The 24,701-nt window shown below is 34.4% G+C and overlaps 1 protein-coding gene across 1 annotated transcript in view; it reads right to left on the bottom strand.

Annotated features, from left to right (window-relative positions):
- Window positions 1-6,146: 6,146 nt before the first annotated feature.
- The window catches only part of LOC134527575 (uncharacterized), a 30,141-nt gene continuing 11,586 nt past the window's right edge, over window positions 6,147-24,701 (bottom strand). The window contains exons 2-4 of the mRNA XM_063360376.1: window positions 21,619-21,706; window positions 19,909-20,139; window positions 6,147-7,546 (exon numbers count right to left, since the gene is read on the bottom strand). Of these exons, the coding sequence (XP_063216446.1) occupies window positions 7,424-7,546; window positions 19,909-20,139; window positions 21,619-21,706 (442 nt within the window). The 3' untranslated portion in view covers window positions 6,147-7,423. The remainder of the gene's footprint in view (window positions 7,547-19,908; window positions 20,140-21,618; window positions 21,707-24,701) is intronic.

Here is a 24,701-nt window from a genome sequence, read left to right as displayed (position 1 = left end):
ACAGAATGCATACGTTTCAACAATGCGTGGGAAAAGTTTTATTTTTCATCGCTTCTCACAATAAAGTTGAAAAAAAATTTATTTTCAGTAGATGGGACATCTTAGGAATAAAATTACACCGCAAAAGAGCAAATAAAGACCTCTGATGTAAAAAATCAGCGTAAACCGAGTTGTGCCCGACCAAATTTGTGTGTGCAGCAATGCATTTTGAGTGTGCTTTGTGCAGTTATCTACAACTCGAGTAGCAATACATGTGGAAATTGAGGGATAAGTAGACAAGTGAGACAGCCGGCAGCCAGGTCATCTCAAATAGCAAAGGAAAGAGACTGGCGGATGCAAAACAAAGCTGACATTGTGCCGCCGTGTTGCCCACAGACCCGCCTGCCTTTAAGGCGGATGGCAGCATGAGCAGTGTTACCACAACCATGCTAGCCACAGAAACTATAATTTTTAAATTTATTTATTTTTTAATATAGTTATTTATGCACTGGGGCTTATAAAGTTAGGGCGAAGACAATACAAACCCTAATCACTGCTAGCTAGTAAAAAATATTTGTTACTACCCTTGTGTAGTTAAAGAGAGCTTTATTTTAATTTTGATATAAAAGCCCTTAAACATTAGAATGGGGCATGACTGGAGCTGCTAACCTCAGCTGAGCTCTGGGAAGAGGGCTACCCTGGGAGGACACTGAGAAAAGCACTCTCGGTCACGAAGCCGGACACTGTTACTGGTCACGTTCGTGGCCTGAGGCGGGAAGAAAAATGATGTCTTACACTTGGCTGGCAAAATCGCACCAGGTTCTCGGCTGCGGAGACGGGAAAACTTTGCGGGACTCCAGTAGGAATGATTTGATCAGGATGAACTCTAACGAAGTTTATATTACGGAATTTAGGTGAAAAATAAATTTGTGCCAATTATTTCAAATTTGCGGCACATGTTTCAATACATTTTCAGAGTAAACACACTCTACCTCTAGAAAATCCTGAGCTTTCCCTGTTTTCCCTGTCCAACCAAACATTATTCTCCTGTATCATCAATCATAAAATAATAATATTAAACTACAAAACTTATCAAAACACACATTAACCCCATGCAGCATATCATAATGAACATAAAATCTTTTCCTGTACCATACACATTTTGCACTATCATTTCCTTCAACTCAATGCAACAATCATTGCCAGTCTGTAATAGAAATTAGTTTATGTGATCAAACTTTACAATATACTATTGATTGTGAGCACTTGAATGACTATAAAAATTTTATCATGCTTCTTATCATTAAATCAAAACACATGTCATTCATTCATTGATTAAAAAAAACAGACTGGTTTTTAAGACTTTAGAGATACTCACTGTATTAAAAATTACACATCCAGTTTGGTAACAGATATTTTGTCAAAATCTGTGTTTTTTCCAGGTTTTGAAGATACCCAGAGCTACCAACTTCCAGGCACAGCCATCAGTAATTATTATTATTATTATTATTATTATTATTATCACCACCACCACCACCACCATCACCATCGTCATCATCATAGCCATCGTCATCATCATCGCCATCGTCATCATCATCGCCATCGCCATCATCATCATCTACTGCTGCCAGCCTGTTGCAGAGTCAGCAAAGTAATCAAATTATTGCAAGTTCAACACACATTAAACAAAAGCTATAAAGTTTACGCCAAGTACTAGACTCTGCAAAATAATCAACATCATTTATAAACAGCAACAAGATAATCTAGTCATCAAGAATTTAAAAAAATTCACAGGTTTGTAAACCACTTAATAATTCAATCAGATTTCATATTCATGTTGAGTACTTTACATAAGATTAAATTCTTATTATATGAGATAAATGAGCAATATTTATTGTACAAAACCCTGATTTTGAGACGTCCTTATGTTTCTCTGTTTTCGTAATAAATACATAACACTCCGTAGTTCCGTAACTGGACGTCTAAATCAGTAATAATTACTGAAAATCTATAAAATTGGTAGTGCTGGACATCTTTTCAATGCCCTGAGTCCTCCCTGTCTGCAGGAACCCTGATTTTCTTCCTATTAACTAAATATAATTTTAACGGGATTTCAAACTTCCAAATCCTCCCCAAAACACGAATGTGTCTGTAATCGGCCCGATCACAGCCAGATTACAAAATAAGCCAAACCAAAGAATAACAAATTGAAGAGTGCCCACTGCAGTCCCAAAATGCACTTCATTTACAAATACAAACTCCACTTCTCTTTTTGCCAAACCATTCAAAGCACAAAACGACTAATACAAAAACCAATGGCACAGACTATCAAATAAACAAAAGCACTTCACTTAACAAGTTCCAAAGCAACACAATCGTTTACAGCGCAGTAAGGACTGCAAATATTTGAAAAATATTAATAATTCTTACATAATTTAATTTTATTCAGTATTTCAATATAATATTTATTTTTGATTATTCTTTACTAACAGATATAGCTAGTGGGATTCATTCCAAAAAATATAAATAAAAAAGTGTAACATTAGTGAAGCAAAAAAAATTGGTTAAAAAATTTTGATTTGTTTTCTGCAAAAAGTACATTAATACATTTTATATGGAACAAATAAAATGTGATTCTGATCAGAAATTATTAAAAATGCTTTAATGTAATGTATTTAATCAGTAAGATCAACAAAACTATTTTCAACCTTAAAGTTCTACTGGTTTCAAAAATCCATTGCTCTGTTATTTATTTTCTTGCATTTTACATCACATTATTATGGTTCCATATAAGTATGTTTCTTTTTTTATCAATTTTACTTCATTTTACATTCATTTTTCTTGGACTCTATGAAATTTGGAAAGAAAAAAAAATTTCACTGAATATTTAAATAACAAAATAATATTTGACATTCGCAAATAATTAAATATTTGATTTGAATGGAAAAAAAGGAAAGAAAAAGATTCACAGATGCCTAATTACAGGTCTTATTTGGCTGTCAAACCTGCTACAAGTAGTACTGCAGCTATGGTGGTGTCACTGCATAGAACATTAACTACTAACTGAACATGTAGTACAATACATAGAATTTTTCCAGTTATACAAATGGTTATAAACATACCCAACACACATGACAGGATTAAATACTTTAACAGTGCTGCCTACCTGAAGATCAAACAAGTGTGCTCAGATTTGGTTTTGCAAGTTAAAGAATTAGAAGCAAGATTTTGTGGTGAACAGCAATAAAACTGAAACAACACAGATACAGGAGGAGGCGACTGCCCCTGCCAAGACAAAAAAATTTATTTTTATATTATTTTTAGGGTATAATAATGTTACTTAAATACTTAAATCATTGTGTTAAACTTATTTTCTTTTACCAAAGGTTGTATGAAATTATAAAAGTTCAATATTTGAAACCATGAATTTGAAAATATTTCAAGACAACTTATTTAATGTCATGGTTTGCAGCTACATACTTTCTTTGTGCGATAGCCCCTCCCAAAAAGTCTTCCTGGAGCCGCCCCTGACTGATAAAAGTCAATACAATAAATAATGCAAGTTAATTCACAAAATAAAAAAAATTCCATCAAAACTTTTTTTTTCCATCCAATATTGAAGGAACGTCATTTCAGCATATAGCTTATAATGAAATTATCATCTGCAAAGTGAATTGTAGAAATTAACTAAACTGTCCATTTGATTGTATTTTATTATATCATTTATAAGTGACTGATTCAGATTCATACTAGAAAACATAGGTAATTTTTTTTGCTATTAAATAAGCATCAGGCATTTATATTGCAAATTGTTTAATTCAACAAATACAGAGTGCATAGGGATTAAAATGATATTTTGATAAAAATTTAATAAGAAATTTTTTTACTCAATATTTTATATAAAGCATAGTTTCCACAATTAAATATAATTTTTAAAAATTAAACTACTAATGCAGAATTTTATTTTAACTCAAAATTGAGATAAACAAAAAAACCATAAAACCTTGTGTTGTCTCTATAAACAGGGTGGCCACACAAAATCTCAAATGAAATTCCCTGACATTTCCGGGTTTTCCATGACCAGATATAATTTTCCGACCCTTATTTTGCACTGTTATGCTACTTCACTTTTAAAAATTAATCAGAGTTCTTTTTTCAAACTGCAAGTATTCAACAGAAAAATGAGTAAACAAAGATTGAACTTAATTTTATTTAAGGTAAGGCAATATAAATGTGACATGTATTTCTAGTTGTTTATTATCCATGTAAAAAACTCACTGAGAGTAAAAACATTATGAGATTATGTAAGTAACCCAAATGAATTGTAACAGACAACAAAGTTACCAAAATAAAACATAGAAATTTTAAAGGAGAGCCATTTTTCTGCAAAAACTATAATGATAATTCCAAAATGCTTCTTTTTTTTTTTACTTCCTGACATGTTTTCTAATTATTACCTAAGAGGGCATTGTGATACTATAAGTAGGTAGTTTACCAGTAATTGAACATTTTAAAGCATGGTTATGTTCGGTACATTAAACAAGTGTAAAATTGTGAGAGTGGTTGGTTAGTGGGCCTTACATTGGCAGTCCTATGAGAGGACCAATGGGACTGATTGATCCCCCTTCATTTCCGCCTGGGAAAAAACATGAAGAGATAACAACAAAAATAATCTACTACAGTCCACACCTGACGTTTGAAGTTGGTTCAATTCTACTTGTTTAATGCTACTGTACTACGTGCAATTTTAATTCAGATAAAACCATAGTTTTGATACAGACTTTTCAAGATGTCAGAAATTATTTTAATTAGCCATTTGAACTCCCCATTTAACTGGGAGATATTTCACATCACCCACAACCCAGCTGTCACAACCCCCCCCCCCCCCCCACACACACCCCTGAGTCCGCCATATTAGGCACTTGAGCTAAATGCATGTCAAACAGGAAGCTTACTATACTATTTGGTGTGAGTCAGTCGCCTCCCTTTATAATGCTTCCAAATACAAGCTGCATTGTGCAGAGACAAACATTGCTGGATTGGAAACAGAACAAAAGCTACGAGGTGTGTAAATTAAGTAATGAGACTGGCAACGTAGCGTTCAATCTGTCAATATTGGGAACACAGGACTTGGAGGGGCGGCAGGTGAACTTGTGATACATCTTCAGTACAAGTTTGATATTACTGGAATCATTTGGTTGTCTGTAGCAATTTTTTTTCCGTAAAACAGTTTTTTTTTAGTATGTTTTAAAAATAAGTGAACATCAATTTCTAACAATGGTATGCTATTAGGTTTTGCTTCAGACTTGGGTGCAGTGTAATGGAAAATTTTGAAAAACTTTAGCAGTTTTTTGTCAAGGGCCCAGGTTATTTGCTGGTTTAACGAAGTTCCAAAAGCAAGAGTCGACCGAAGATGAACTACGCAGCAGCAGGCCTTCATTTTCAATAACCGATGAAAATTTCAACAGAAACCGGTAATCTGGATGTTCAGATTCTTGGTCGACAGTTAGAATGATAGGGGAAGAGTTGAATTTGACTCACATCACCGCTCATCAGATTTTTACCAATGAATCAGAGATGAGAAAAATCTGTGAAACAATGATTACAAAAAATCTTTTCACGACCAAAAAGACATCAGCAGGAAAAGGTGCCTAGACTTTTTGTAATTGAATGAAAATGATCCCCATTTCTGGAACATGTCATTAGGGGTGATAAGTCTTGGGTGTTTGAGTACGACCCAGAAACCAAGCATCAGATCATGGAATGGCACACTTCAACCTCTCAAAGACTAAAAAATCAAGAATGAGCAAGTCAAAGATCAAATTCATGCTGATTTGCTTTTTTGATCGTCAGGGAATCGTCTACAGAGTTTGTGCCTCGAGATCAAAGGGTCAATGAACAGTTTTATCGAAAAGTTCTTGAAATACCTCGAAGAAAAAAAAATTATTGTGAGACCAAACATCAAGAACTGGGTGTTGCATTAACAACAATGCACATTGTAAAACAGCAATTTCAATCAATTATATTTTGGCCAGTAAAAACATTCCCCTTACTTGAGTCCTTGTGACTTTTTGACTTGATGTAGACTTTTGGACATACGCCATTGCTTAGCACAATGCTAAGCAATGGCGTATGTCCAAAAGTCTACATCAAGTCATGCACTCCCATTGCACAAATCTTTCAAAGATAATATTGTGACTTTTTCCTCTTCCCGAGATGTACAAATCATCTCAAGAGACGTCATTATGGGACATTCAAAAACATTCAAACAGCTGTAATTGTCCAGCTGAAGGCTATTATTTCAGTACCTATCTAAGTTCTAGCATTGCTATGAGGACTAAAAGAACCATCTCCAGTACTGAGAGGCTTCCCAAGCAGATTATTTTGAGGGAGACAAAATTTAACTGTAAATCTATATTAAAAGATCAGTCTCATTACTTATTAATACACATACCTCATATTGCAGGCTTATATTTGCAATGAGTTGAGAATGGAACTGTGATAAAATGCATGGATAGGGGAAACAGGAGTACTCCAAGAAAACTCACTAGCTCATGGAGACATCTGCCATATTTCCCTACTTACAAATTATGTTTAATGTAACATTTGAAAAAAAAAAAAAAGTGTTTTACACAAGTATTAACTTTCTGAGAATTAGGAGTGCATAGTTGCATAATATCTGGGTTCATCAGAGAGGTTTAATATCATCTATCAGTTTAAACCTTAACACTAGATTTCAATTCCATTTTTTTTTTAACATTTTGAAAACAGAGATTTGTTTTGTGTATGAAGAGGCACTGAATGACATTGGCAGTGAACCAGGTCTTTGGAATGCTGCATAAAACACCTCAAGCTCGAAACATGTAGTACAAACTAAACACTTGGATAAGTTACAATGGCATGTGCAAGTCACTAAAGAAAACATTTTGCAAACAGCAGCCTTAGGAGCACCTTCCTTAAAGTTTTGCTTTCTTACCAAACCTCTTAAGCAGCAGTAGTTTACATATCTCATATAAAATGAATAACATTACAATTTTTCTGACTCAGTAGAGACTTTTAAAAACTTTAGGGTATATAAATCTTTTGCCAAATTGAATTTATAGACAATCTGAAATGAATACATTACGTGAAAATACACGCACAACAATGTAAACATTAAAATATATATGTATTAAATATATAAACATATAGTATGCTACGACTACAGAGTCACAGTATAATATAACATCAAAAAAACATATCAAAATAAATTACACAAACACAAAAACTAAGGAAACACAAAAACTAAGGAAATACAAAAATAAAATGCCAGCAGACTTTTTGCAGTTGACTACATTCACAGCTAGTGTCCTGTTGCCACTAGTTCTCACAGCCACCGCCAAGACTAGCATTGCGTGCACAGCCAACCGTTTTGAGATCAAGATGAAAAACTGGTCTGGTAATATCAGTTCTGTGGTTTCAAACCATCCACTTCTCTCTGGATATTCAGCCGTGCCTGCTTTTCAAACTTCTCACGAAATATTTTGGTTGCAAATATGTTTGGAATTTGTAAAAAATTCTGCAGCACCTAAAGGAAAGAAATGGGACTGTTTACTTCAAGCCCTCAACATCTAATACTTACGTTCATGATGCAATTAATGGCAGTAACCAGATATGTGACGTTTTCTAAAAGAACAATAATGTTAAAAAATATAATCCATATTAACATGTCGATTACATAAAACAAATATACCTCAAATGATTGAACTGAGGCATAACATTGATAATTTTAAGAGACAATGAGATGAGAATGAGATGGAATGCATGGGTTAGGAAAATGAGAATCCCCCAAGAAAACCCACCGACTTGCTGCAAAAACAGTGGATTACATATACCTAAAAAAATTATGTATGACGGCCTGAATTATGTGATGATCTCTAATGAAAGACAATTCCGATTATAATACAACTTCAAATATTCATTTTTAATTTTCATTTTAGTCTTACAAAATTTCATAATATTTAAGGTTTGGATCTATAAAATAATTTGCATTATACATAGAGAGGTATTTGATTTACACATTTAAATTTTAAAAAATTATATGCGTGTGTAATGAGTTAATCTAAACTAACAAATCTCCTGTCATTTCCTAAAATATAATTTTAATTTTGTTTATTTTAACCAAAATATTTTCTTTATATTTTATGTAGTAATAATCTTAAGCTCTAATTATAATACATACTAATACATAATTATAACTGAATATAACTTTTTTCTTCCATAGCCCTAAATAATGATGTTGACTAGAAAGTAGGCTACAACGTTGACGTCTACCAGGGCTACACCCTCCATAAGCTCTATGTGCCTCACGCCACTGCCGACCCCCTCTCCTCCCACCGACACCTTTTATTTCAAACCTCCCGCCAACAAGTGCATGTGTGCATGTGTTCGGTTGCCCTGCGCGAACCCCTTCGGCGCCCACCCTAAGTGGAGCAGCTTTGAATAAATATACTGTATAGAAGTCGCGAGTGGATAGGATTTACTCTACATTTTTCAGAAGCGTATGAGAGCAGCTTGGGAACTTCACCGCTGCAGTGCGCTGCCGTAACGCCCTGTATCGTCTTAGTTGTTATTTACACGTTAGAGCGCAGCCCTGTCGCCCGCTGTCATTCCCCGCACCCCCCATCCATCATTCACTGCAGCTCAAGTTCGTTCGACGGGAGGGGGAAGGGGTGTTTGAAGAGTTCGACACTTGTCCGCTAGGGACCACCACAAGTCGATGCCCTAGAGATGGTGGCTATTGCGGCGGTGAATTAACCAACTACCTCAAAACCGTATTAGAAATTTTAACCTGGGCTGGCGACTTCTATACAGTATATATATTCAAAGGCGGCAGACTGTGTAACTTAATTAAAGCTCCACAGAGAATTTTGGATTAATCGGCGGACTTGTTCTTTCGGGGCCGGGCCACACGGTGTCCTGGTCAGCATGAAAGCTGAACTATGTGCAGTTTTTTGTATGCGTTGTCAGTGTACATGTCGGCGCCAATTTAACTCAATATTCACTCGACTCGTTACACTTAATTCCCAACCACTAGTTTTCGAGCACAGAGACAGTGGTGTGTGGGGTGCCTCAAGACCCCACAAGCAGTAAGATAGCGTGCCCGCCGCTGAGAGCGGGCCGGTGAGTGCTAGCGGGGGGGAAGTCGAGCCTAGCTCCACATGGGTCACATCACGGCCCTGGGACAGAGTCGATAGCCGGGTCCACTTGCCCATCCACATGGTGGCGCCCAAGGTATACACGTACGCCAATTCGAAACCCCCCTTCTCAACAAGGTGACCCACACATTCAAAATGTAGCCAATTCATGTGTCGTCAGGTTAAACTAATAATACTGTCTAATTCTCCAAATCAAGTAAATTATAAAGAATAAAAATAAGAAATTAACACTTTTTTTTAAAACTGATTATTCTTCATTTTCATCAGGTTTTCGGACAAGAGATGGCCTCCTAATAACGGGTATTGCCCCCTCTTGCACGGCAAAGGGTCCTAACCCTGTCAGACACAGAATAAATTACATTTTGAACGTAATACAATGGCACAGAATCCCATTCTTTACAGTGAGGAGGGTGACAATGCCTAACACATCCTCTTAAATTATCCCACAAATGCTATATCAGATACATATCAAGAGACCTTACAGGCCAGTTCAAAACTGTAATCAAATCCCAAATGCTCCAAGTATTCGGTGACAATTCTTGTGGTAGCAGGCATGCATTATCCTGCATCCAAATGAAATTCCTGCCAACAAATGGAGCAAATGAAATCACAGCCTCTAGGAGCACTTCCTCAATGTACTTCTGGGCAGTCAGAGCCCTATTATTGATAAAAATCAGTTTAGTACAAGCATAGAAACTTATTCTTCTCCAAACCATAACTGATTCCCTTTGGAAAGGCTGTGACTCACCAAGAGTATATTGAGCGAATTACTCACCTGATCGTCTCCACTCCTTAACTCGACCGTCAGAATGTTACACACCAAAACGAGACTTGTCTGTAAACTCATGTGTTTTTCCAAAGGCAATTTATAATGGTTTGGGGAAGGATAAATTTCCACTCTTTAATGCTGAACTTATTTTCAGTGATAATGATCTCTGACTGCCCAGAGCGTAAATTGAGGAAGTAATACTTTTACTAGGTGGCCATCCCTTGTCAGAAAACCTGATGAAAATGAAAAATTTTCAGTTTTAAAAAAAGTTTATTTTTTATTTTTATCCTTTATAATTTATTTGTACATTATCATTTATAAAAATGATTTTTTTGTGTGTATCGATATAATTATTAATCTTTTAGAAACAATTTTATTTTTTGTTTTATTTAAAAATAGCAGCTAGTGCGTAACCCTTAACTCTAGCCTACTATTTTTTTTAAAATATCATTTAAATATTGTACCAATAATAACAAATTTGACTAATAATATTACAGTTTATATATATATATATATATATATATATATATATATATATATATATATATATATGTGTGTATATATAGTACTGCAACAATGTATAATTCCAGCCCAGACTAATAATTTATTTTAATTTATAATTCTTCGTTCAGTGTATATATATTTATTATTTGAAAACTCTTTGTATTTGATATGTATATCTACGTAATTGAAACTCTATGACCAAAAACGAACGTTTGAGACTGGCAATTGCAAGGACCCCTCAAGGAGCAATTGAACGTTAAACGGTAAATTGATAATATGACGCCGTATTTAATAATGTAAAATTTTATAACTATGTGTATTGAATTTAATGTGAGATTTTGTGTTCCGCGCTATTGTTGCGCGCGGAATTGATGTGTTTTATTTAAAATAATGTAACTATCATTAGTTCTCTGCCAATCAGGAGCCGTATTTTAAATGTGGCACACATTGTTAGATTACTTAAATTAAGAAGATTTTTAAGAAGAATGTAATGGCCTATTAATGGATGAACACATATAAGACATCGTCGGAAATTTATCCTGAAAAATAGCTAATGAGAAATAGGCATCCGCACCAAAAGATGGAATAAACATATTGTTAAAGTGTCAGTGAATATTATTAGGGCTTTATCCAAAAGGATAAAGTTACTAGGAGTGTATAAATATGTGAGTAATAAATGACTATGTCTGTTAATCCATTTTGTTAGTACGAAACACGTATCACATCCATATTTAGTTATTCTGCGGCCTAATTTCAAGGAAGACATTGATAAACTGAAACATTGTAATATTAATTACGTGAATCTAATTTGACACACTATTTTAACACACAACTATAATTACCTAGTGGTCTGGGAGAGAGAGCATCAGAATTCTACCGACTTAAGTTATTTTGATCTAGCCGAGGTAAAAGTTATGTTAAATCATAATCATATACTGAATCTGTGTATAAGATTTTCGAACCCGAACAAAAGAGACACTTGATTATTGAATAAATGTGTGCATCGTCACTCCAGACATTTTCTAATATATATGTGTTCTGCAGTGCCAATTGATAGGATTTTGAAAGCAATAAATATTTTTTTTTTTTTCTTCTATAAACCTGAGATACTTTGAATTTCATTAATAAATAATTAAATTTACCATTGTGGTTTTTTTATGATATTGTACTCTACTTATTACCAACTGTATCCTTATCTATAAATGTATGTGTATACCCATCTATGTGTCAATACTAGTAAACAGCAACAGCAGTTAGACTAGTAGTTAGCTTATAGCTAGCAGTACATAATATATTGACTTATCACAACTGTGAGAGACCTAGCAGAGTTAGGAGCTCTACAATATATATAATGGGGGGAGGGGGGTCACATTTCAATATGGGCACCCATCAACAACTTGAATTTTATGCCAATGAAACCTTGTTTTGATTGGTTAGTGGGAAACCAATCTAGTTCCACAACAGAACAACAGCTAAACAGCTAGCAATGGATTTCCCTCCATTTCTTTTCATAAGTGCTTTGTGATTCAGTGAACACTGTTTTATGTGTTGCAAAGTAAAAAGTGATGTTTTCAGCACTGCAATTTACAGTCTTTACTTTGATGGAGGTAAGTAGAATTTATTTACCCAAATAAAAACGAAATTCTGCATCTAAAAATAATACAAACATAATTAAAAACAGTTTCTAAAAGTAGTAACATTACTATAACTTCAATGATTGCTCATGAGGCAGAATCAACAAACTGCTGGGAGTAGATTTCAACATTGTTGAAATGTACCCCTGTACATGTAAATGGTTCATTAATGCAATAATAGAGGACTATTACAGCCTTTTTGTAGAGTTCAATATGCCTAGGCCCATAATAAAATGGCTGAGTCAAATGCCACGCCTAAAATAAGATAACTATCATTAAAATATTAGGCATGTGTATGTAATGTTAATACTTTTTACCTTTTGTTTTCTTAGTATTCCAATTTAAAATTATAATAAAATATCAAAACTAGAGTTAAAAAATAATGGATTATCTGAGTACTATTTACATTATAACTTAATTGACCATTTAAATCAAAACTGAAAATTGCAGAAAATGTTTGGCTGTTTTTAAATCCTGGCAAAACAGTATCCATTCATAACCTAGCAGCTTTTAAAGCAACAGGTACTTTGCCAGTGTCTCATCTGGTGTTTACAGAGCAAGATTTTGAAGCCTACATGTCATTAGTGCACCTATCAGTAACATAACAGTTTAACACCACCATTCACCAACCCCTTCTGTTGATTTTTCACCTGTTGTAATGAGTTGTACAACTGAAAATAAACCAAGCACAAGCAAAGATGATTCTGCCATTTCAAACTGCACACCAGAAAAATCAAAACACTGTGAAAGAAACATACTAAGTAGACATGAAGGAATTCTGACACCTGAAGATGTTTGGTCTTTTCCAAAAGCAGAACCAAGAAGAAAAATTGGAGGAAGAAAGAAAAAGAAATATCAATACTTACTGAAAAAAACAGAGTTGAAGAGGAAACACTCAAAAGGTTAGAAAAGAAGTCAAAATTAGGCACGAAGAAAATGAAATCAGAGAAAATAATCAAAACTGTAAAACACAAGCCTGCAAGAAAATGTTTTAATGATGAATCTTCTGATAGTGAAGGTAGTGAATTTATTTTGCAACACGAGTCTGATTGTAAAGATATAAATCAACTTTTAATTTTCCACATCAGAGTTTGAAGAAAATGTAGATTTAGAAAATAATGATACAGTAATCAAAATTAATTATTTTGTGCTCGTTCAGTTTGCAGGAAAGAAGTACAAAGTCCTATTTGTAGGCAAGTAGAAGACCAAGAAGAAAACAATTACAACATTATATTCATGCAAAGGAATGAAGATTCGTGGAAATTTTATTTCCCTTAAAAAGACTATATCAGTATTGTTGTCAGAAGTTACATTATGATGAAACTACCACAGCTAACCATGAGTGGAAGAACATCTTGAGCCATTTCTTGTATGGCATTTTCTGGAAACTTATCTTCGGTTAAAAAGAAAATAATGTAAAACATAAATGTCATGCTTAAAGGAATTTTTTTTATGTTTTTAATTTTATTGTATTTGTATATTTTTACATATATTAGCTTATTTGACTTATTCCAATAAATTTTTAATTGATTTGAAAGTAAAAATAATATTATTTATTTGTTGAAAGGTACCGCACTACCTGTTGAAAAGTGCCCCATGGTAGGGGTACAATTCAACAAAGGTAAATTGTACATGTAATATAAAATATTACCTCATAGTTGAGATTAGAGATCGCTGTAAAAATTAACAAGCTGCTCAACATACTATTAAAACTAATGATGCTAATTGCCAAGATAAAAAAATATGTTTCATTTTAAAAAAATATCCTACTAATATTATAAATGCGAAAGTTTGTAAGTATTGATGGATGGATGTTTGTTACTCTTTCATGTAAAAACTACTGAATGGATTTGAATGAAATTTGGCCTACAGCTAGCTTATAACTTGTATTAACACATAGACCCCATATTAATATGAAATTCCATCCCTAAGGGAGTGAAAAAGTGATAATTTCATTTTATAACAGAAAAAATCATAGGTCATAGACGTACAAATAGTGAGTGAGTGTCATTTCTCTATGTCTGACACATGATCATACACATAGTAAGGTCTGGAAAATTAATATTTTTCTTCTTGGTGAGACCAGTCCGCTAAGTGGAGCTCGCAGCGGCTAGCAAAATAAAGGCGCTAATAACAGTTTTGTTCTTAACTTCGTCAATAGATAAGAGTTGCCTTGAATTTCAAACGCACCATTGTTTGATGTGTTTGTCATGTCTTTAATTTTTGTTTGTTTGTGCCGTATGCGTTCCTATACCATTCATCCGATTGTGAAGAAATTTTGGTGATTTGTTATGTGCATGCCCATGAAGGTTACAGAGACGGTATAACAATTTGTCAATAGTTGGAGCACGAATCGTGTCAAAAAATGTGTTTATTTCATTTTATATAGCGGCACTTCGTCTGTTTTTGTTGTATAAGTGCGCACGCATGACACAATTTATTTAAATATAAAAGAGAGACAGATAGAGTGATATATATATACATATATATATATATATATAGAGAGAGAGAGAGAGAGTGAGATAGAGATGGAGAGATAAGTTGAAATATAGCGAGGTATAGTGAATGAAATGGGTTAGATAAAGAGATATACGTATAGATGTATAGAGCTATATAGAGACTTATATATAGAAGATATAGAGATAGTGGGAAGTATATATGTAGATATAAAGAGATAAATAGAGATAGAGATATACATAGATGTATATAGATGTAGATAGAGATAAATATATTTAGAGAGATGGATAGATGATTTTTATATGTGGAACTACTTCAAACATATTACAAAACAAAACTGAATGAGGCATGCAATGCAGGCCGAGCATTAGCTAGATAATGGAATCTTTTCAATATTAGTAATCTCTTATTATTCAGCTTTTTTCTATATTGCTTTATAAAGTCTAAATTACATACAGACCAGGTAAATAACTATAAACTGGCAGAACAATGTCTGTCGGGATCTGAAAGTGATATAATAAATTAATTTTCGAACTTGACATTCAAATTAACTACACCCTGTGTTCAGCCCGGGCAACGCCGGGTATTGCAGCTAGTATACAATAAAATTTGTTGAAATGTGCACTCTCTCCCCTATATAATTCACTCTTGCTCATACTAACTGGAAATTTGTTTTTTAGTCTTTCTGTCTGAATACAAGAACATCTGAAAAATGAGCAGTCAGCAGGCCTGTGCAAATTTTCTAATATAAAAATGAATATTTTATTATTCTTATCCAATTTGAATTTGAATACTAACACTTCGAAAATCGGAATATTCACAATTACGGCTGTGCAGGATCTCAAATAATTTTGGGATCATTGAAAAAACACTTTTAGCGGAGACTTTAAACCAAAGTAAACTAAGAAACAAATGGCAAAACTACTTTGGTTAAATGGTCTACTTTTACAAAAACTTGAAATATATATCAGCTACAGATTTTATTGCTTTAGCACACAATTTTAGCAAGCTGTAATAAAAAAAATCAATGAAACCTTCCCTTTATTGAATAATGAATGATTTAATGTATTGAGGTGTCTCCTCACTCCTCAAGCCTCTTGTTTCCTTACTCTTTTTATTTACATTATCTTGTATATTAATTTAAAACCCGGCAGTTGTATGATTTTTTAAAATTTATTTTTGACTTGTTTTATGTGTTTGCTTTTTTTTTATTTTATTTACTCTGGACACCATTATTTTGGGACGTAGGTGTGGAGTACTGTAACTATCGTGCCTTGATGGTTGGCTTCGTGGGCGCGGTGCACCACCACCATCGGACTATGAGCCACGCTGGACTGAAACTTGGCTTCGCCACGGCAGACAGAGTTCCACCTCGGCGGTGGGTGGTTGCAGCATGCATTTTCCGGACACGACTTTGAATCCGATCCAGAAATACTTTGCTCCCAATGGCAAAAGTGTCTTGGGACATGTCACCGACCTGGATGCCGGCTCACTAATTATCAAGTAAGATTACGCCTCCTTTTACTCACAGCCAATTAGTGTGCACTAAAATGTCACCTTGTCTTTACTATTTGTTCCCATTTGATTACATGTCACAGCCCTTAACTTAGCCCTCATAAACAAGGTTATTATTATGCAACATTTCAGCCTTAGCTTGACGAGTGTGTTTTCTGACTATACCTCACTTGTGAACAGTATGCAATAGGCCTTCCTTTCTTTCTTTTTTTATGTATTATGATGCTTCAATGTGTGTGTTTGCCCAAAGGACTTGGAATTTTTAGTTTTGTTCATATTTTAATGTTATTGTTCATGCATTTTCTATAGGACTACACACACTTTGTACAAGTGGGACATTATAAGGACTTTATACAAGTACATTGCATTTAGAGTGTAAATAATTTTGTCAGGGTTTTATTGGCGCTTTTAAATGTAATACTTTTGCTCCCATATCACTTTTATATTTAGCTACTGTGGTTTATTTAAAATATGCTTATATATTTATAACTAGATTTTTACATATGGTGCACCACATTAGGAAACTTTTGCTCTTACGTAAAAATTAGCCCAGCGATACTGGTTTGTATCGCCACCTTAACAGTGCTACAGTAAAATTATGTATTCAATTTAACTTTCTGCTTTTGCATTTCTATTTCCATTAAGGTTTTACATATGATTTGCCCTTTACATAGGCTATCGGCAGGCTTCACTCTCATCCCTTTAGCTAGCTTCGCTAGTAGAGCCAATGAATTCCAATGAATGATTTTAAAAACCAAACATTACATAGTAAACCAATAAATATGTTAGTTGTAAAATTTAAAATTCTGTCAATTGTTGTCTTCGTCGAGACTGCAAGTTGAGTCTCATGGACGTTTACAACAATTAACATTTTTGCCTTTTTTCTTTTAGTATTTGTGTTAGATAATTGGCTTTACATTTTGATTTAATTTAATTTATATAAAAAAATTGTCTAAATAGTGTAAAACAATAGAAAATAATCTAATGCTTTTTCTTCACACCTAGAACCTTTTTATTGCCATAGTTAGAACCAAATAATTTTGCACAGTGGAAACCTTGCTATCAAGGCCTCTATAAACCTAGCTCTGCATGTTATAAAACCATGCTTCAAAAGGCAGTCAACATAAACCAACTGCATTGACTGTTCAAGTCCAGAAAACACCACAGATAGGTGTATTGAGGTTGCTGAAGCATAGTTTGTACCTTTAACTACATAAATTACAGTTAAAGAGTTTTTAAGGAGCACTTGAATAATTTTAATAGCTTCAATAGAAAATCCAAATATTAAAAAAAAAGTATTTTTAACTCATTGTCCACAATAAACAATGGAAAAAAAAACCTTCATTACCCCCAAAAAGTTCCCTGAATTTTAAGTTACCAAACAGTACTAGGTTTTATGTGACTATAGAGTAACATGTTTATTAAAGAGTTCTATATGATCCGTGTGAAAAGTTAAGAACACTTAAGACCCTTAAGCAATACAAATAAAATTAAGTACATTTAAAAGAAATTTGGGAGGTATATGAACAATGTAACAAATTTCAAGACCCAATTTCCCTCAATTATTAAAGTTTTCCAACAAAATTTTAAGTTGTTATCTCAACCAAATTAACTATGATCCCAAAAAAAAGTGTTTATGGTGTAATGTCCCGTGTTGTTTAGACCCACTTTAATTCTGTAAGGCCCTCCACAGTTACAGAGTTAAAATTCTCCCTGTCATGCGCTTATGAATCGTTAATGGGCGCTAGTTTCCGAAGATACCCAACTTAAATATCTATTAAATACAAAAATCAATTTAATACTAATTATATTACGTTTATTATTTAACATTAAATAAATTAAATGACAAAGTTGCTTACACTTACGAATAAAAGTAAAACAACATATTAATTAGATATTAAAATTACGTTGGGCACAACAGATACAAAAGTTCATTTGTTTGAAGATAAAAATAAATTTTGCTAGTTCAGAATTTTGTCGGTTCGCATGAGATTCAAAATACATCAAGACCTCTGAGTGAAGTCGTATAAAACATTAAATGTGCCATAATTTCAAGAAACTAGAGGCTTTAAGATTATTCAAAGATGACCGATTTAAAATAATTAGAGTTATCAGGCAGCAGATGGTCACAAACACAATTCGTGCTATGACTTGGTACGGCGACAGTTCAGGATTTAACATAGCATATAGTCATACCTGATGATTTGCCGATATATGGTTTTCAGCTTAAACCCCAATAAAACCAATATTACCAGAGCTTCGCCGAAGCTCGGGGTGTATTTTCTCGCCAATTCGGGAGACGTAGCGAAGCTAGATACTATTTAAAATGCCGCGTCGGCAAGGCCCGACGCGACAGCACACACACAAGCCACATGATGGCACACCGAAGTTTTTTCTCTTCTATTACAAAATTTTAGCGTCTCTAACAACAATGTCTTTAAAATATCCGCCGATCTATCGGACAATCACCGGCCTTGAATTACGTTTTTAAAAAGATATAACATTTAACATTATTAACATAGAGAAAGGTTTCAATGCTCATAGCAATATTTCAAAACAAATTTAGAAGTTAATTAACATGAAAGACATATAAATTTGGCACAAATAAAAACGTAAACAAATACTGAAAACATAAATAAATTATTTAAATGAAAGTTTCAGTGTTCTGTGATCTGAAGTAATATCACAATGGTTCAAGCCAAAATGGTTTTAATGTTTGCTAGTTTTCTAGAGTATGTTTTCTATTTCATCTAATACCAATTCCCTTGAATCAAATAACTTAACTGATAATATGGGTACATTCTGCTAAAGAATTTTATAATGCTACAGGAAATTATTTAGCCAACACTATCTTCAGATTAAAATTTACTTCATTGAATGTTTTCCTCGACTTATGAAAATTTTCTGTTATATTTTACTTATATTTTTCCCAGATTACTGTCCAAACCCCTAACTTTTTTCATGTTTTCCTAGTTTTAGCAATCCTGTGTACAAAAAGTAATTTCCTAAAAAGCCACAATCTTTCTTATCTGGTGAAATGACACAAGTCCCAAGCATGTGAAAGGTAGTTAAATTTTATAGGCTTTTTTTTTAAACTGCATCAAATAAGGACAATGTATCTCTTTTATTTTGCCAATTATTTAACTTAATACAACAAACAACTTTTTAATAAATTGTGATTTCACTAAATTGAAGATCTTTTAAACTTTCCTCCTTGAAAAATAAATAATTTAATATGCTCATTACTGACTGACTGTAACGCTGTATGAATTCTGTTATCATGTGCTTACAGTGTAAAATTTTCTTTGCTGTTTGCTAACCTGTTCCTCCTAGCATTGCTGCCGCGTCCGTGGCGAGTCATATTTTGACAAGGCAGATAGTTTCAGCATTTTTCAGATATTGTTATATTCATCAATTTTTAACGGGTGCATTACAACTAACTAGTATTAATAGTTTCAGTCTTGAGCTAAGAAATATATATATTTTTTAATGACATGAATAGCCGGGAAAGATCACAGACCTTGTTCGACCGCCTGTTGGGTAGACCTTCTGCTGTCCTGCTACATCTGCAAGGTTTACACATTTCATGCATAATGAGGTAGAGTGGAGGAAATGACCCTGGGAAATCCCAGTGTCGCACAGCAATAGCAACCATGTTTCTAACATGCAAGAATCCTTGATTTACCCTTCCTGGAATCGAACCAGAAATGCCTCGGTGTGAGACAAGCGATCTGACTACTTGCCCACCATGGCCTCATAATGTTATCAACTTCCAAGAATTTTTTCTGGTGAACCAGCGTAAGTATTCTATGTGCCTTGAGAAGCTTCGCCACGGAGCTTGGCCGGGTCCTACCTTGACTCTAAGCTGGTTGTAGATGGAGTCGCTGAGAAAGGCGTACTCCTGGCGCACTCTGCGGGCGTACTCTGAGTAACGGTCCTCGGGCGCCCCCAGGATGGCCATGTCTACGTCGAGCAGGTAGTGAAGGTCATCCGTTCCGTGGGCGCCCTCTGTCTTGTGTTCCTCCGTGCTGTTGGTGGCAGCACCACGCAGTAGCCGCACTACCTCGCCGTGCAGGGGGGACTCCTGGTGGGACAATCATGCTGCACAATTTCTCAAACATACACATTTGCAGTTTTACTGTTTGTCATGGGAAAAATTCATAAATGGAAAATAAAAATTAAAAATTAAAAACATTAACCTACAGGAAAAAAAACCTAAAGCAGCCATGTTAGGCTTTTTTTCTGTAGGTTTTTGCTTTACATTATTTATTTATTTTGCCTTTATGAAGTTTTTTCAATGACAAACAGCGCAAAACTGCAATCATTGCCTAGATTCATACAAGGATCCTTGCTATTTGACCCTGGATGCTCCAAAGCTTTGCTTCAACTTATCCCTAGGCCATGCCACAACTTACATAGCATTCCTGTGAATAAATTAACCACAGAATTACCAGGTGTTCGCCAAAATTGTAGTTTACAAGTGCATGTGAGAGTGGAGGGGGAAGCCTGTTCAGCTGTCCTGATTAGTTGTTTGTAAATTCAGGTTCAACAACACTGAATTGTTCTGGTAGACGCAGCGGTGCGCGGATGGTTTTTAAGAGACAGCGAGTGGTTAATTGGGGCTCACTCCGGCGGAGGCTATGCCTCTCACCAGTTGTAATGAGTACCTTAGTTCGTGATGTAGTCGTGTTTAGGTTCACTCCGTTGGAGGCTATGCCCCTTGGAGGAAACAAGTTCATGATATGATTGTTTTATGAGGGAGGCTATGCCTCTCACCTGTGGTAACGAGTAGGCTAGGAGATTGACCCACTTAAGCACACTAGGCGAGCTCTATGCCCCTTCGTAACTAGAGTCTCGTAGAAGTTTGGATGGTACCTAGGGCAAAAAATGAACCGAGTTGCATGTTAAAATCGAGAACAAGGAACTTGATATAATCAGCATGAGTACGATACAGTTTTCTTTAAGGGGTACTTTTAATTCAAGTGTAAGCTTAGTCTAAGAGCCATCGTACGAATAAGGATAACGTTTGGATGTTCTCTCCGCTCACTCTCTCTCTCTCTTATCATTTTTAAATTATGGATTGTAACTAATGTTCTATTTTGCTAAAGCCATCTGTAATTGTTAATGCTCAGATTATTTTGGACCCATAAAAGACTAATTTTAAGTTTAGACATTTATTTGTACATAAATGTACTATTGTTTGTGAAGTAGTGTTAATTTATTTTTAGTTAATGTTAGTCCTTAATTTTTAAGTGGCTAAACTTCCTTTAGTAGCATCCAGTACTGGGTGATTGAAAATTAACGATCTCAAGGATGTTACCTCAAGTAATGTTTAGCTCTACCACAATAATTTTTATACACTGAGTTTATGTTTCCCCCGGTTATTTTATGGAGTTTACTGATATGCGCTCCTTATTAGTTTTAGTGTTCCAATATAACCACGAGAGGGCATTGCACGGACGGACAAGCGTTTGGACAATGTGTCCCTGGCCTAAGGATTAGACATGCTCTAGCAGTGATCAATAAAAGTAATTAATCTATCCAGTAAGATTGTTTCTCATACCTGTGGAATGTTACATTCATCTGCAAACTGCTTGAAGAATTCAATGTTCTTTTCTTCACAATCAACTTCCTTTGGATCATAGTAAAAACTGCACATAAAAAATCCACAAAACATTACTGAAAATAGGCAGCAGGCTTACATATTACTCATGCATGAAAAAAACAAGAGAACTTAATTTTTTTTGTTTTATTGCATTAAAAGACTTGCCAGAGGTATATCTCTAGAATAGAAGATCATTACAAGCAGTTTTAAAACTAGCCACATAGATAGCACTTGTGTCATTTTTGCCATATGTTTTTCATATTGATACATGAGGAAAATCATCACTACTCAAAATATTCTGCTCACTCCAGGAAGGAAATAACTTTGAGGAAACATGTCACATTTGAAGTTTGTGTCAGATTTTTTTGAATAATTTATTGTCAAGAGTGTCACATTTAAAATTTTGACGTTTTTGAAGTCAGGGTAAGCTTCAAAATTGTTCATCATGTATCTTAAATAGAACCACATTTTGAGTTAAGTTAGTGTTTCTTAAAATGTTAATTAAATTTAATGTTCACTAAAAGTTCATTTATTGTTAAAGAATTTAATACTTTTAATAAAAAAAAAATTGTTTCCAGCCATTCCAAGCGGACGGGTGTGACATTTGGATGATGCTGTTTGGCAGTTTCATGCGAAATATGTATTCACATATTAGTCAAAATCTTAAATAATAGTGCGGCTGTGTAAAACACAAAATTATATTTAATTCCCTTTAGTATAGTTGCACAATTTCAATATTTACAATAGTAATCAAACATTTAAAGTCTGAGGACGGGTGTGACAAAGCATGCCCTTGCAATTAAGAAACAGGCTCTTATCAAGAAAAATCTGTGAACTGGATAAAGTTAGAGGATTAAATTTTTTTTTACTAAATAATGACAAGTCGTTAATAATATATCCGAATAGAAGAAGTTGTGTAGTTCAAGATTTGTTATATTTGGAAGCCAAATCCATAGTACGGACGTGACACTTCATCTAAAGACGGGTATGACATTGTGAATTTTACTGACAAATCTACATAATGAATTTTTTTAAGGAGGAAAATTTTCCTTGGGTCAGCTAGGAAGCAAACCCACAAGTCATGCATGTTACTAAAAATGCTACAAATTAAAGTTTTTAAAAATATATATATTTTTGTGTTCATTCAGATTTTTTCACGGACATCAACACTCGTAGGAAACTCATAATACAACCTATCTCCAGTAAGTTTAATGATTGGTTCTGGAAGAATAGGTACCAATGATTTGCTCAAATTGAACATAAAATATATCACTTTCATCCATTCTGAAAATCTGGGCCTTTACTCTATATCACACACTCTCAAACACATTACTTTCACTTCACCATCTTCTTCAGTTTCACCCTGACAAATTGCAGTGTATCTGTATTTAAACTCCTTCTTTACACTTCCACTCACAAATTCAACAAGTACGTAACTTCCCTGCTTCACATTTTCAGCATTTGCAGGCAAAAGTGTTGCATGTTCTGTTGTGTACTGATCTTCCTCTGATTCAGAGTATATATCCTTATAGTGCAGCCAATGTTTTGTTGCCAAACTGAAAATAACATACGTATCATACTCAGAGTCAGCTGTACGACCAACTACAATGGTGGATTTACCCAAAGATCTGAAAAAATGTTTTGACTGTAAACCTTGAATTGGTTGTACCGTTTCCCATCTATCATCCAGAAATTTCTTGTGTTGAGAAATAATTTCACTAGATACGAACAGAACTTTTACACCTTTCGCATTCCTTGTTGCACAGTGATACAAATCTTCAGCTGTATTTATCACTACACGTCTGCATTCCTTGATAATTTCCTTGAGGAAAACCCAGACAGCATTTTTTTTGTGAAGTAGGTCATTACTGACGATGGCGTAACATCTGCAACATTTCTCCCCGGCTGTGTTCTTAATCCAAGCGCAGCATGTAAAAATGGTGACTTGCTCATGGTTCCAGTGCAAACTCTGGATTTCGTCCCGGGTAACTGCTGCAAAATTTTCTGCAAAATCTATTTGAAGAACAGCATTTTCTTTAGTAACATCAATTGTTTTATTCTCAAAATGTTTGGACTGCACTCTCTTTACAAAAAAATGAGTCTTGAAAACTTTCAGTTTTCCCTGCAGCTCAATCATAGCATCTTCAACAGAACCTTCCATTTCTATAAGTTTCAGCCGACAATCTACATCTTTCCACTGTGTCCATGTGATGTGTTTGTCGTAATCACAGTCTTCGGGCATAAAACTCTGAATTTCGCCAACACAATTATTACAAAAGTCTGTCATACATTTCTCACAATTTACATCACAACAGAGTTTGTTGAGTAGTTCTGTTGTATCTGCTGGAAAGCCGTTAATATTTTGTTGCAGTGCTGTCACAATAGGTATATGTAAAGTTTGCATGGTATCTGCAGACACATACATTAGGTATGTGACATTTCAGAGGAAGTAAGTACATACGATGGTCTGAGTTCGTAAAACTTTGACACCATTAGTTGAACTTGTGGGTATTCATCTTGAAATAGAGAGTAGGCTTCTTTCACCGTCATGGTCGTGTACCGTTTTTGTTTTAGTTCTCGTACTCCTGTCTTGGGGTTCTTGACGGATTTACAGTCTCTCTTTCCTGGTGCCTGATAACTGATGTCATCTATGTTGTAAAATTGGACTACCTTTTCTTTAGTTTCATCTGATGTTTTGTTCCATGGCTTTTTTGGAATCGGTGTCACTTTGAAAACAGCATTTTGAACATTTGTTAATTCTGTGATGAGTTTTTTCACAACTACTTGTTTTTTACTGGGGCTTGTCGGTAGCACCTTTTACACTCTTTTAACAGCCTTGCCGAGTGACTGGACGCATTTGTAAGACCCAAGCTGAGACACATTTTTGACACTTTGCAGTCTATTTTGCCTATGCCTTCTTTGTCTTTCAGCATCCATCAGTCTCTTCAATTTCAATTTGTTCTTGTCTTGAGATAAAAAATCATTCTTAACTTCCCGCCTTTTCTTATCTCTCACCCTTTCCTTTAATAAGTGTGCCTGTT

The sequence above is a fragment of the Bacillus rossius genome, chromosome 1 (genome assembly GCF_032445375.1).
Source record: "Bacillus rossius redtenbacheri isolate Brsri chromosome 1, Brsri_v3, whole genome shotgun sequence".
Classification (NCBI taxonomy): Eukaryota; Metazoa; Arthropoda; class Insecta; order Phasmatodea; family Bacillidae; genus Bacillus; species Bacillus rossius.
This window is presented reverse-complemented; position numbering and strand designations above follow the sequence as displayed.